Source organism: Podarcis pityusensis (assembly GCF_964106645.2).
Source record: "Podarcis pityusensis genome assembly, chromosome: 4".
Taxonomy (NCBI): domain Eukaryota; kingdom Metazoa; phylum Chordata; class Lepidosauria; order Squamata; family Lacertidae; genus Podarcis; species Podarcis pityusensis.
In genome coordinates, this window is record NC_138027.1 from 66,063,704 (window position 1) to 66,079,727 (window position 16,024).

At 38.6% G+C, this 16,024-nt stretch overlaps 1 protein-coding gene across 4 annotated transcripts in view; it reads right to left on the bottom strand.

The window, feature by feature from the left end:
- CDKL5 (cyclin dependent kinase like 5) overlaps positions 1-16,024 on the bottom strand; it is a 68,758-nt gene that overhangs the window by 41,017 nt on the left and 11,717 nt on the right. For all 4 annotated transcript variants that reach the window (XM_081001592.1, XM_081001593.1, XM_081001591.1 and 1 more), the window contains exons 2-4: positions 12,457-12,673; positions 9,978-10,012; positions 2,520-2,565 (exon numbers count right to left, since the gene is read on the bottom strand). In XM_081001592.1, coding sequence (XP_080857718.1) covers positions 2,520-2,565; positions 9,978-10,012; positions 12,457-12,520 — 145 coding nt within the window. In that variant the 5' untranslated portion in view covers positions 12,521-12,673. The remainder of the gene's footprint in view (positions 1-2,519; positions 2,566-9,977; positions 10,013-12,456; positions 12,674-16,024) is intronic.

The window sequence follows — 16,024 nt, forward strand, 5'->3', positions numbered from 1 at the left end:
GGCTAAACAACCATTCTCTGCTAGAACACTGCCTCCCAGGTATGCTCTGTGATTGAGAAGTCTATCATTATATGTAACTGCTGAATTTTGCGCTAAGCTACACTGTTAAACATGCTTGTGATAGGTGAAACTCAACTTAAGAGGAAACTACTTCCAAAGAAACATGCTGAAATAGGTTGAAGTTTTTCGGTCATCCAAACCTTTCCCAATGGCTTACCTGTGGTTTGTTTACTGCCAACAAACCACAATCATGCAATTAACATCACATTTTGTTTTGCCCTAAACACTCGCTGTGAAGAACCCATGCCTTTCTGACTCTGAAGAATCAGTCTGAGTGAAAAGGAAAAGCTAGGAGAGCTTTCAAGTGGAGAGTAAGAACAAGTAATACTGCTTACTGTTCTACTTTCAACAACTGCCTGACAGGCGGAATGTCAGCAGGCGAGTTTATGTGTTAAGGAAATGCTGTACCAGGAAGGAGGGGTGTTGCCTGATGAATATCCATCAAATATGTACCCTGCCTCTCACCCACTGCAGCAGGAGAGAACAACAACACACCAGCAACCTGAGTAACAGAGCAATTTCAGCTTCAGTAAGCTGGCACAACTTACCCCAGGTTAATTTACCCCCATTCCAAACTCCATTTGGGAAGAATTTGACGTACACTGCCCTTTTTTGCAGGTTAAGTTCCACTGGGGTACTAGTTCAGGGAACCCAGCTAAAAGGCAACCCTTCCACAGCCTCTGAACACCCCTTTGGGGGGCTTACACCACCTTAACTTCCACCCGCTGAGCCAGGGTGAAAGACTTATCCTAACATAGCTCTGGCTGAAACTCCAAGGTGTCTGGTTTAGATTGCTTTAAATGTGTTTAGGATGGCAGCCCAAGTTTCAATTTCCATTTATCAAAAATAGGATGGTGTCTTAAAGCTGCCTAATTGAAGAAAGTAGGCCGTTTAATAGTAAAATTATGGAACAGGATCATTTTGATTGGAAATCAATTGGGTAGTTTGTAAAGGTCTGATTTGAAAGGGAAATATGGGTGGGATGCAAACTGAAAATTTTATTTCAGGTGATCTGGATAGGAATTAAATGATTTATCTAAATGAAATTTGAATTCTAGTGATTATTTCTAAATTTGCACATGCAACTTCTATCCCCATTTAAGTCCTCTTCTTTGTTGGTGCATATCCTCTTTTTTGGTGATGTATAAGTGCCTACACTAAGTACAGGCTTTTATCAACTTCTTATAAGCAAATTGATGTGTTTTCCTAATCTTAAAAGCAATTCTTTCTCATACGCGTGTGGGTCTCAGGTGGTCCGTCTCCATAGTTTTGGGCATTGCACTTGGAGGAGGTAAAAAAGTACCTTACTTCACCAGTCTTACAGGGAACCAGGCAGAGGGCCTTTTCAGTAGTGGCACCTGCCCTGTGGAATGCCCTCGCACCAGGTGTCAAAGAGAAAAACAACTACCAGACTTTAAGAAGACATCTGAAAGCAGACCTGTTTAGGGAAGCTTTTAATGTTTAATAGATTATTGTATTTTAATATTCTGTTGGAAGCCGCCCAGAGTGGCTGCGGAAACCCAGCTAGATGGGTTGGGTATAAATTATTATTATTATTATTATTATTATTATTATTATTATTTTATCTCACATAGGATAAAAGAGAATTTCACTCCTGAAATCGGGAACATAGTAAGCTAGTCACAACTTTAATTCATGATTCTGTGAATCTGGGACGATCAATTATATGCCTGCTGCTTTCCCCTGAATTATGTTTGTGATGGAGTGTGTGTGTGACATCGACAGTAGACTATGTCAGCATCTATGACAAACTGATAATGAAAAAGGCCTTTTGAGATGAGAGAGCAAGTTTAAATAAATTATACAGAGCAGTTAAAAACTGTGAATCTGTATGAAATAAACTAGTAGCGTATCAACGGCCCTATCGAAATCAAGAGTCCCATGTTCTCTAGTTAAAAATTCAAGAACTGAAGATTAATAAGACAAGAGTTTATTTCTATATTGGATATGAAAGCAAGTTTCTCAAAATTATAAGATCTAATTGCATCAGTTATATCATTCTTAGTAAGTTTGAAGATCTACATGACATACAGACAGATGGGCGGGGTATAAATAAATTATTATTATTATTGACTGCAACATAAAAAGTTTAACCTTCCTTCCTGAAAATAATTTTAACTACTTGGAATAAATTAAAGGGAGCTATAAGTACCAAAAATAAAAGTTAAAATCTGTTCATAATGTGGAAAGTATACAGGTTTAACACTAAACATCTAGCATTGTGTCAGCAGAAGCTTTGGAACAAATCTCCTTAGGTCCCCTTTGCCACACAAAAGAGTTAGCTTTTAAGTAGCTATTGTGAGTCTCGGAAATAGTCAATGCTTAACACAAACGACACTAAAATAAGCATTATATAATGGGACAGATTTTTATCTTAAGACACAAAGCCTGCTGAATTTCCTCACCAATGCATTGATATATGCAAGTGGAAAAAATACCTTCACTGTCTTTGAACTTCTTAATGGCCACAATTTCATGTGTTTCCTATAAATAAAAAAGGCAGCAAAATCAGCTCTTTGTCAAACCACACAAATATCCCACCATCCAATAAACATCAAGGTTCTGCAATAAAGGTTTACTTTCAGTTAGTATCTAGTGCTACTTTGTGTTCCAAATCTGTGAAGGCCTAGAAATGTTGTAGTTAAAAGCAGGGCTTTTATAGCCGTCCCCAAGGTTACAAGAAAAATTCCCGCTCAGAGGTCTGCAGTTCTTCCAATGTATTGGATTTTTAGTGGAGAATGTAAAGATCAGCTTTTTCACTTGGCATTTATCTGGCTGGCTAGTCTTTCTGGATCAACTAAATAGAAATTATGCTATTTTTTATGAGGTTTTATATTTGCTCGAATCCAAAGGGCCTGTTGCATACAGGAACACCTTTCAGTGCAAGGGGAGGAACTCCTTCCGGGCTTTTTACAAAGTCCTCCTCTCATTGCAGCAATCACACCATATCATGTTATGACATGAGGGCTCTCCAGCTCTCAGAAGTCGGTTTTCAGGGCTGCAGGAGGAGGAGGAAGGTGTGAAAGCCTTTTCATGTGACCAAAACTCTACTTACACCCATGCCATGGGTGGTTGCTGTTGTTATGGGAGGGTGTTTGGGTTTTGGTTTTGGTTTTCTTTGGTAAGCCACCAGGAGCCTTGGAGATGTGGCACAGAAATTAAAACAACAGTAAACATACTTTCAAAGAAACAAAGTAAATTAAAAATGAAATTAGAAGGAAAAAATACTTTTAATCACCAGGTGCAATACAATATATGGATACACTTAATATATTACTATTCTTAGATTGAAACCTGGCATTAAATCAATCTTTTGAGAATTAAATAAAGGTTCATAGTATGAGATAAGCATCACAAGCATTTGAAGCTTGTTCAATTGGGATTACTTATCTGAAACAAAATACCATTTAGATCCTTTGGATAAAGCACTTTGGGAGGTTATTTTATGTATGTGTGGTTTTTCTAGAATACAAGTAAGGAAACCTCTGGTGCTTGGGCCAAATTAAAGTCACCAGGCCTATTGTGTCCACCAGGCTGTCTCCCCTAACCACAATCAGGGACAGGCAAAGCTATGGTTATAAAAAACCAATCCAGAACCCTAGAGTATGCCCCTGTTTGTTCCTTTGCAAGCAAAAGGCTTCCACTGTTTCAAGTGGGTGCCAAATACAAGACTCAAAGCCATAGTCAGATCCACCATTGTATAATGTCAGGTGATTTGATGTCAGTTTTGGCTTGTAGAAGGCTGACCACAACAGGATCCAGCTCTCTGGCCAAAAGTGGCTCCATGTCCCTTTCTACCAGAACATTCGAAAGAGATGATCCAACGAATATTAACACTGAACAGAATCACTTTGCCACTTTCTACCATATTCATTACCTAGTTCTGAATAGTGAGTCTTCTCTTCAAATTGCACAGACTATGGTATAAAAGCTATGAGCTTCTATTCATGCTAAACAGGTTGCACAGTACCAACACTGAGAATTAAGGTGATTTCTTACTAAAGAATCAAGAGCATATAGAGTAAAAACCAAACAATTAACAATATATATTCTTGATGCTATTCCAGTAACTAACTAATCCCTGCAAAAGCTGAAATACAAGAACTGCACAGGAAGTTACTTTATCAGAAGCTAGCCAGAAAGTCATAACAATCTACAGATGGCACTGCTTGTGAATTACTCTTTACATAAACATGGCAGTATTCCATATTTGCCATAAATGTTAATTAGTTTCAGGAAGACAGGTTCTACACTTGGTGAAGATGTAAGCTATGGAAGATTGTAAATTAGTAAGCAAGCTCTTGACTTTTCAATAATCCTGTTTTGGCTAGGGAGGGTCTCTCCCCCCCCCCCAACACCAGAATTCATACACTCTGGCCTTTTGGTCACTTCTAGTGCTAATCTTGTGATCCTTCAAGTGTAAGACAGGCCCATCCCACACATAACTTCCCTGTGTTTATCCAGGTTGAAGGTGGTGGCATGTAAGAATCATTTAACAAAAAAAGTTTTTTGTTTAACAAGCTGTGTTTTAAAAGGCTTCCCTATTCACCCAGCTTCCAAAAAACCAAGAAATTGCAGCTCTCAAGGGCCACACCCTGAACAGACATATCATTTAAGCAATAGTGCCGTAAGAGACACTGCACCTGCTACTCTACTGTCTATAGAGCCCTTGTCCAAGGAACAGGAGATGACCACTGCTGAGATGACCAGTTGGCAACGCTCCAGATAATGTTATTTCCTATTCATAATACACTGATTCTAACCCAATAAAGGCTTTGAACATTCCATGTATTGTTTCTCTGTCAGCAGGCACTGGTACACATGGGTTCTTCCCCCCACACCCTCTCTAATATGATTTAGCTTCAGCTGGCCTCGGGATAGGATTCTGAGTGGGTGGAGTGAAACATGAACCATGATGAGCTCAGAAGTAGTAGTCCCTCTTCTCTATGCTCAATCAAGCACCCTGTACTGTGAGGAGAGGGGGCAGTCCTCTAGATAATTTATTATGGTCAAAGACCAACTCACATAACATAACACAATAAAAAACAGCGTTCATAAAGATAAAATGTACAATCGGAACAGATTGCAGCAATAGCTCATGAGTTAAAACTAAGATATATACATACACCTGTACAACTGAGATTTGGGCTACCATAAAAAATTAACCCTGAGGCGCCCCAAAGGGCAACTTCAGCATTTCCCTAGTAAGCTATTTTATTCTAGAAGATGATCTGTGCCTACAAATCTGGACACAGAATCTGGCTACCAGTCAGGTCGTCTTATGATCTTTGCCTAAGAGGAGAGAATTAAGTTTAGACTTGTCTAAAAGATCGGCAAGCCTCTTCAGCAAAGGGTCAATGGTGTCTCTATGAATCTCAACATAAAAAGGTGGGTACTGCTGCCAGGGTATATGAGCCAGCCTGGTGGAGAAGGGCTGGGCTGGTTATGTGGGTTGCCAAGAGAGGGGGTGGGCCAAAAGGGCTGGTTGTCCCATGGGGGAGGCAGACTATTATTTTATGCAATAGTACTAATTGACCTAGGTGTGCCTGGGTGTCTAGGTCTGTAGGAATGCCACCTAGCAGGGCCACCTCCTTCATTTTGACTGATAGGCCAGCCCTGCCAGGTAGCATTCCAGCAATTGTTAATTATGCCTCTTGTTGCCACTATTTGCCTTGGGTTCCTCAGACTCCCTTCCTGAAAGAGTTCTGTATATTCTGGACCCCTCCCAATGGATGCTTGATAAAAATCTTTTTTTCCCCTCCAGTAGGTCTTGACCCCCTTCCACAGAGGGCTGTGAAAGCACCTCTCCAGGGCTCTTGCCTAGAGAGCTATGTAAGCTCTCTGTATTCTACTCGAAAACAGTGGCTGTGAGTAGCATAAAGGGTATTCAAGGTAGAGGCTAGCAATACAGTCATATCTCGGGTTGAAGTAGCTTCGGGATGAATATTTTCGGGTTGTGCTCCGCGGCTACCCGGAAGTAACAGAGCGCGTTACTTCCAGGTTTCGCCGCCCGCACAGACGCTCAAAATGATGTCACGCGCATGCGCGGAAGCGCCAAATCACAACCCACGCACGCGCATGCATGCGGATGCGGGTTGCGTTCGCTTCTGGATGCGAACGGGGTTCCGGAACGGAGCATCCAGAGGTACCACTGTACAGGGGTAACTGCGAACTGTGGCAGTGGGCCTTATAAAGTGTTATCTTGCATTCTGTCTGTATTGTGTGGCAGGGGGCTGTGATCAGTGGGCAGCTGCATTCTTTTCCATAGATCCCAGGGGTATATAGGCCATTTTCTGGTTGTGAGTTTCCCCACTACCAGACACGGGGGACACTGGCCATTCTGCCAGTGTATCTTTGGTCTGGCATAACATGAACACAGATTGCAAAAAGACTGCAATTAAGATTGATTATATGAGTTTAAATTGATTATTTCATTGTTGACTAAATTTGCACACACATATGGAAAGAATATTTCTGAAGCAAGAAGGTATCAGTTATTTATCATACATGTCTCATGGCATAGTGCTCTGTGAGAGTCCAAATCCACCTCAGCACCTGTATTACAGGACAAAAGATTTCTGCCTAGCCTACTTTCAGTTTTCACCAATAATGTACAGTAGAATAGCTGCATACCTGCACTGCAGGGAGTTGGACTTGGTGTCCCTTCCAACTCTACAATTCTATGCTTCTGTGACCATGGTTCAAACTCTTACAACTAAAACAAGCCCACTGCAAACGATGGATTGTGAACCTGTTTGAAGCCACAAATATTCAATTCATACGAAAGCAGTCAAGATTTATGGAATTTGAAATGAAACGTGGCATAAATTCTTCTTCTGGAAGAGAAGAGAGCTCATGAGTTCAAGCCTTCACTACAGCTCATTCTAGCTTGCACACTTAGCACTATATACAAGCCAGCTCCAAATGTCCTTGAGCATCTCAAGAAGCACTTCAATGCAAAGTCTTTCCCAGAGTCAAAAATCCCAAGCGGCTTGGGAGAAAAGGATGTCTTCTATAAAACAGGAGGCCAAGAACACAACAACCCCTATCTAGCAAAGTGACCAGATAACATCCTTGAGATATTTTTCAGTTTCTTCATCATATTAAATAAAACATTCTCAACTGGACTCAATAAAAAGTAAAATTGTCACATACACACTTCTCTTCCCCTCCTAAAAAAAAAACCAACCCACACCAAACACACCCAGTGAATATTCTTATCTTCTTCCAACCACCTTACAATTTATTCACTACCAATCACACAAAATCTCACAGGGATAAAATTTAAAAGGGCAGTACCAACACCCAGTTCCCTCACATTCAAACGAGGCAATGGAAGTGCTGAATTGGTGCCTGGACTCAGAAGGAGGCTGGATGAAGGCCAATAAACTGCAGCTCATTCATGATAAAATGGGCTGGTAGTTTCTTTATTCTGACAGATGGTGTTCAACCTGTTCTGAATGTGGTTGCACTGTCTGTAAAGGATTGCATTTGTAGTTTGCGAGTCCGATGCTGGACTCAACACTGCCAAGAGAGGCCACTTGTCTCTGTGGCAAGGAGACCTTCAATCATTTTAGACACTGAACAAGTTATGGTCTCACATTAGGCAGAGAGCCTGGTCTCAGTTATCCAAGCTTTGGCAATACCGAGGATTGACTACTATAATGTATTGAATGTAGGGCTGCCTCTGAAGATTGCGTGTAAACTTCCATTAACTCAAAATCCAGGCTTCCTGCTATTGACTGAGGCTAGTCAGTCAAAACATCTCTCCAGGATTTTAAGCCCAACATACTCATATTTGAGTTCAAAGATTAATGATTTGACTTCAAGATATTGTAGAGCTCAAATAGGTGCAGAACAGGGCAAACAAGGCTCAATGGGCCAAAAAAGTCCCCTGTAATGAAAGGTTCTAAACTTTCTAGTTTAGAAAAAAGGGGAGCACAATTGAGGTGAGGGAATAACACAACAAAGGTGTAAAAAGATTATGCACCGTGTGCAAAAATAATTTTTCTTCGTGTCTGCTGTTCTGTTTTACATTTAATTACAACACTTGGTTGAGTAGCTTTCTATTTAGTTTTAAATTATTTCTAAATCTTCATCTTTTGCCATTTCTATTACACAATAATTTCAATATAAACACCTCAAAAAGTTTTGATGGGCTGTCTCAGCACAGTGAAGTCAGCAAAATAATTTAAGTTTAAAACAAATAATTAAAGTGACAAATGAATGCCCTACATTTCTGAACAATTATCCTATTTTCTACGACAGATTAATTTATATCTTTGTCTTCTTACAGTCTTTAGTGGCTATCTGGTCATATTTTCATCTGTCATGTACTTCAATACTGTTTTATCCCTAGCTTTCATATTATAAGTGATTTGCTTTTCAAATCTTTCTTGGCCTATTTTACTGGAAACTTAACATTTTATCTTTCCAGTATTTGCACTCTTTTACATTACCTTCATTCAGAAGCAGAAAATGGATAAGGTTCTTTCATATGAAAGAACAAAGTGCTAGAGTAAACACTAATGCTGATTAGATGCAGATATGTGCTAATCACAGTATTTCATATTGTTCTCAGAGCTTCAGATTAAAGCTTCATTCACATATACTGAACTACATTTACTGAAAGCAGCACCTCCGGTATTACATGCAACACCAGTTGTGTTTGTGGAAACATTTTCACACACCTGTATGCTGCAATCCTAGGCACACTTGCTTAGAAAATATTACATTGGGATTTAAAACCAGTGATATTTCTTTCCAAAATAAATAAGCAGAGGATCTGGATATAAATGTTGAGAATCAGAGCTCTTCAATACATTCACTGCATGCGATTATTTTATGTTCTCAGTAACTTCACAGGAGCTAGCTTTTGGACTAGGTCTTTTCATCTTGTTTAACATAAGATATGTAGTGGCTTTTAAGCCTGACTGGTTTGAGCCGTTTTTTAAATCAGAGATGTCATTTTTCATGGAACTGCAGGCAACTCAGCAGTCTTCTGCTGAGTAACTTAAATGCTAAGCAGGTGGAAGACATGAAAAATTTGTCTGTGCAATCCAGACTACCGACAGTGAGATTGTGATTGAACATCAAAAGGCTTATGTTTCTATCCCCCCCCCCCATATTATGAGGTTAGATATACATGGCTATTTCACCCATACTTTTGAAAGAAGGCAAGCAAAAAAATGAACACAAGGTTCAGAATTGTACACATAGCTTGTGCACAATTAAAAGAAAATGCTCCTTTAAGTACTAGTGATGACTTGCATAACAAAGTGGAACTTCTTACTTTTAAAAAAAACAATGGTTCCTTATCATGAATCAGAAACTTTATATAACACAGCTTTCTTTTTTAAAAACATGGTTCCCCCTTTTCCATAATGTTCCCTCTGAAACTTAGCTACCACAAGGAGCTTACTGTAAAATCCTCTGGAGGACATAGGATTTGGTCCAACACAAATCAAAACAACAGGTGGGATTCAATCAATGAGTCCCCTTAGCAATGAGTCCTCTGTGAAAGGGCTTGGACTGCATGTGCGGAAAGAGTGGAAGTGTTCTGCCCAGCAAGTCCCTGAAGGAAGGGATACCTTCACACAAATATAAACAAGTCTTAAAGGAACTCCCTTCTGCCTTTACCTCACAGCAAAACCCTTCCCTCTACTGAGACAAGCCCTAGTTTATTTGTGCTTGCTCTGCAAACCAGAATCAAATATTAGTTTGGTTCAGACAAAACAGTAGACAATGGGTTGCCTCAAACTAGGAAGAGAGGGAAGAAGGGAGGGAAGAAGGGATGCCAAATCAGCTCTGCATATGGTAGCAATTTACTCTAAATTTCATCTATACAATTTCATCATGGAAACTTGAATTACACAGCTTAAAAGTATTTTTCTTACCTTGTGCCTGCACTTAAGAACAACTCCATAGGCTCCTAGACCACCATTTTAAAAAAGAGGGGGAAAAGAGGTTAGCCACCAGAAGGCAGGAATTGTTATATACACAAGCATACACAATTAAAATATACCCACACACCCCTCCTCATTATTTAGACCAAATGCTGTAACATTTAGTAATATGAGGCAACTCTGAATACACTGAAAATTGGCTAGTAAGTTTTCAAATTCTTTGATTCTTTTACATAGTTTGAAACCATGGATGCTTGTATCTTTCAATAGAAAGCAGAACTCTATAAAGGAATAAACACATGCACACAAATGTACTTTTGAATGTCTGCAGCATAAAAATACAGAGGTGATAGAAATGCTGTTATATCATCAGCTTTATTTTTAAGGAGTAATGAGCAAACGTTGGACCAGCAAAGCTTACGCAGGGAAGCTTAGGCTGTCCAACAATAATATATACCTTCCTTTACATTAAAAGTGTCTAAAAGCATTTCAGAAATTAGTAGCAAGATGCTACGTTATTAAGTAGATGAGTCTGCATCCAGAAATCAATCTGCCAGACACAGTAGAACATATCCTTTTCTGCTGTCCATTGTACAACCAGCAACTCAAACGTGTGCTGTCCCCTTTCTTGGGTAGTCTAACATCACAGCACAATGAAAATATCAGATTCTATCTGTCTGACATTAACCCGGAAGTAACTGCAAGGGTGGCTGAGTTTTTATTAATGGTATCTCTCAGAGTGGTGAATGGCACTAGTTAGCAGGAAGAAACTCCAATGAAAATCCTCGTTATTACATATTTTTACATGGCTGTTTATTGGTATATATTTTAAATTTTTACATATGGATGTTTTATGATGGCTTATATTTGTAATGCCTAAAAAAGGTTTGGCGAAGCAAGCATCTAGAAATTTGAATCAGTTTATTCACTACTGATATGTGCTTTGCACACACTGATACACAAGAAAGAAATGCATGTTAATGCTAGGGATCAAAACTGGAGCCAGGAAAATGATGCACTTGGCAACAACATTCTCTTTGCAAAAGGAGAAGGAACAGCCTTGTCTCCTGAGGGTTTCTGGACATTAGGCAAGCACTGCATACTTTGCAAGCTTGATAGAGCAGACGGGTTCTTCCTGAGCTTGCATGAAAATGTATAAAACAGTGAGACAGCTTGTTTTGAGTGATTATGATTAAGGAGAGGCCCCATCCTTTTCTAGGCTTCAGAGAAGCAGGGGAATTCCCTCCCCGCTTCATACACCAAGATTTAGAGCTGGGAAATAAAGAAACACTATTAGCTATTAGAATATATATATTATGGTATGTAGGTAGGTGTGTGTGTGTGTGTGTGTGTGTGTGTACACACCACTTTTTATTTCTAAAATATATACCAAAGCTCTTTATACAGCCATAAAAATGACAATAAAGATACAACACACACAATCAATTTTTCTATTTTTAAAAAAATCAATCACAGTAAATGAGGGACATCCAGAAATAGCAATAGTGGTCAGGACTAAATAGAAATAGTTTTAATTGTAGGCCAGCATCAGTGCCTGTCTAATCTCAGTGGGGAGATCATTCCAAATGATAGTTACCACCTCCATGGAAGCCCCTCCACAGCATTCCTGGATGTATGGTATAGTGATATGGACAAAAGGAACTCCCTGCAGAGATCCCAAGGACCAAGATGAGACTACCTAAGGCTACCTGGTCCCAAGCTGTTTAGGGCCTTATCACACTAATGTTGTAACAGAACATTGTCTGTCAGAAGAGAATATGCTAGCAATAGATACCTTTAGAGAGAGAGAGAGAGAGAGAGAGAGAAAATTGAAGGCTGTATGATAGTTAATGCTCCCCATAGCGGACAATTATTCTCCTTCTCCCCAGAAAAAAGATTTTGTAGGTTGCTTGTAGTGTTTTTTAAAAATTATTTTGGCAGATACCTAGGAGTCTGCATAGTCTGTGCACCAGTAGCTTCCTCATACCATCATTAGCTCTCTCTAAAAAAAGCATTAACTTGTCCCTAACTATTAAGAATACGTTGAAAGCACAAAGAGGTGATTCGGAAGTCAAAAGAGTACATGATGTTAGATGTTGTGTTATTAGTTAAAGTTTAGAGGTGTTATTGGGGTATTTTTTTTTGTTTGTATGTCCTAATTGTTTCTTTATCTTTAATGTTTTGTGTAAAGTGATTTGCAATAAAAAAAATTTTTTTTAAAAAAAGCTTGTCCCTAACTATAACCATATTTGGAGGTCCAAAAGAGATTCCTGTAGACACCATCTTATTTTTATTCTCCCTCTAGTTATGTCTGTGCACCATCATGCACTTAGTCCCAAAATGAACTGAAAAAGGATGCAACAACAACAACAAAATTATTATTTATATGCCACCCATCTGACTGGGTTGCCCCAAGCACTCTAGGTGGATCGCAACAAAATATTACAAACACAATAAAACATGTGCTTACCTTCACCAACAACCCCAAGGATCTCAAATTTATTCATCACATTACCAATATTAGGAATCTTCATGAAGACAAATTCCTCATGGGACAACAGTCACACAACATGGCATAGAGAAAAGCTGAAGGCTTTGCAGACTGAAGAGAAGGTTTTTGATAGTACAGTCTATCAGCATAGATTTCTTCTTTCTTACAGTCATGTATTTAATTTTGTGGGAGATTCCTGTGCAGAAATAAAATAAGTGGCATCAGCTAACACTGTTTCACAAAACAATCAATGGCAGATTCACTATATCGGCAATTATTTGCACTCCAGAAGTTATGACTGAAACCCCATCAAAAGAGACACACACTTTTTACAGAAAAATAATTCAAGAAGCTTCAGCCCAGTTTTACATTGTGGTTAAAACAGAAGCACAGCATGCTGTCCTTTGATCATTCAAGTTGTTAAGAGCTAGAGAGTTCCTGCAGAAGTGCACAAAGGCCTGGATGTACAGATGTTGTTGTGATGCTTATGCCTCAAGTGCATCATTAGGCATCCTGTACAGGCAGTAACTATTTCACATGGGGGTTCCATTCCTGGCTACCCATACCACCCACGCCCCATTCTGCCCTCTTCTGGGTCCAAAAGGACCCACACATCGGCAATTATGCATCAGTTGGATGTGCCTAAAATTCGACCTGTATTTGAAGGCAGACTGTAAAGTTGCTTTGGAAAAGAGGACACCTGAAGTTACATAGTATATGCAAGGCATGCTACCCCTAGGAGGTGGCTAGGAGTATCCCAAAATGTTTTAATATTAATTCATAGTTTTAAAGAAACCATGAAAAAGCTTGATACTGTATTTTTAAAGTTTGAGAATACATAAAGATAAGTGTTATTATTAAGTTAAATTAAGTTAAAAAAAACTATAAGATGTAGCATCATTCCAATAAAACATTTTATGCAACTGGACCAATACCATGGTTTTAATTTAAAAAGTAAAACAATAAAATCATACAATATGAGCTCTTTAAGTGCAGAATGGGGAGCGGGGCAGTTTTTAACAGAATCAAAGCTAAAGTAAAGCTTTACACAAAGGAAGAAATCAACCAAATTGACTGAGGAACAAATTATCTTTACATATCTGCCCTGGAAACAGAGAAGCTCATGTGAAACAAGACTTGAGGGTAGGACTGAATCTAAATAATTAAATAAGCATATGCGTATAGATCAATGAACCAATCTGTTGGGCCTTGCAACCCCCTAAAAACAAAGCTGCATTACTATTTTTAGTGCACCCAAATAAAGGTAATGTGTAACTTATGCACATTTATTTACAATCCTATCAAATACAACCAAAATCAGCAGTTACCAACATAATGCAGTAGGTGGTTTATAATTTTTTTGGTAACTTATATGGAGTGAGATACAATGAACAAACGTTTCATTTTTTAAATGAAATGCTGCCTCGAAGGATTGCTTAATATTACTTAAAAGTAAAATAGCACTTTACTAATGCTTCAAGGTAAATTACTTCACTTGTTTTTAAGCTCAATTATTGTGCTGAAACCACTCGTGTTTCCTATTTTTAAAAAAAGAACCTAGCTGATCTGGGATTATTATTATTTTTTAAAAAAAACCCTCCCTGCTTAATAAATTTAACAAAAGCATCCTGTCACAATGCTGGAAAAACAGTTGCAGCTTGGGTGTTTTATTCATATCTGGTAGTCATTATAAGGTTTATTGGGAAACTGAATTGATCATGGCTCAAATGAGTGATATAGACCACAGGATTTCTCTTCGTTCCATCTACTCTACAGACATCGTGGATCTCATTCAGAAGGACCTTGTAACTTACCTTACGATGGAAGAAGACCTTACAACTGTTTGATACTGGAGAACTCTAAATGCTGATTTGTTTTAAATGTGGTTTAAGCAGGTATAGGACTTGATATTAATGGAAAAACTGACTTACAAAGCTGAAGACCAAAGGAACGACACACGATCAGACAAATTTTATAAACATGGTTCAGCTTTATTTACTAAGCAACTACAAAAGAACATAGCTATAGACTACCAGCAACCTTTGGGGACATATGGAAATATACTTTTATTTGAAGGAGAATTATCTGCGTGTATTTGAATGGGACTGGGGCTTGAGAGGTGGGTAGAAAGGAGTTTTTCTTTTTGATTATGTTTACGTATTATGAAAATGACAAAGCAGCTTTTAAAAAGAAGGCGAGGAACAAGCATTAAAAAGATCCCAGAACAGCTGTGTTTTTAACATGTTCTTCTTAAGGTCTAAGATTATTCCCACTTTTCAGAAAAGGGGTGGGGCTTTTTGTTTGTTTGTTTCTGGACGGTGAAAACTATAACCTGCAAAGTTGTGCTTATCTTAATACAGTAAAGCTAGAACTCTGGTTATATTTGGCAGTCAGTATATATGCAACAATGTTGCTGACTTCTTCCCCTGAGAGTTGTCCTGTAGGGTGTTCAGGGATTAGTTTGTCTCCAATCCTTTTATTATAATCAACAGGAAGTTCAATTAACAAAGGTAGATAAAAACATACTAACAGAGCAATCCTAGCTGGGGCGGGGGAAGATCAGAGCAGCAGACAACTGTTGCATATGAAGCTTTGCTGGTTCCTACTATCAGAGTGGAATGGAAGTGGAGCAGCTACCAATTCTAAAACAATTTCCTATTTAACTGTACTTTTTTTTTAATGTCTACATGAAATTGCTGTAGGTTGTTGAGTTTATAGAATGCAATTTCTTCAATATGCTGATGAAACTGAACTAGAGGTTGTGAAAAAGACTGATCATCCCATGCTAATCAAGATAAAATACTTTTTTTGAAGGAGACTTTAAAATTGCACTGAATTTTATGGCAGATGGGGATCTGTTTGACAAAATTCTGTATCCAAAAAGATGAAGCAAATCTTGTACAGACATTGGTGTTCCCTTGATCTGGACTGGGAATGGGCCCCAGTGTTACTTACTCCCTCCTGTCAGCCAACTCTCTTCATGCCTCCTGCTCCTAGTCATAGTTCACAATTACAACTCTATCCATATTAGTCATGGTTATTTCTAACCTGCATAGGCCCCTACCCAAGCACTTGATCAACTCTAGCTATAGCTTGTTTCATGTAATTTCTACTAAGTCATCTTATGGTTCAAACCAGAAGGGAATACACATTATGAAGTTACTTAAAATGCAAATGTTTAGTACATTAACAAGACAGATAATTCATTTTCTTTATCCCTCCTCCAGAATGCTCAATCCAGAGAGGGTACATTTATTTTTAGTAATGCAACACAGCTGAACACAAACTGGCATGCATTAGAGAATGTGAATCTATTCAACATTGTTGAATGTATACTCTCCAACTCTGCATCCAGAATATTTCTTTTACAAGCAAATTATAAACTGGTTTTACGGGACTGTCAACACAAATTATCAAACTCCTTATATGAATGAATATTAACCAATTGAGAGGAGAGCGTCTTACAGCGCTGCACCAACCAAAATTATAACATTCTACGTACCCCACAAATGAGGCAGAAAAACAGAAGGCTCTTACAGGCTAACAA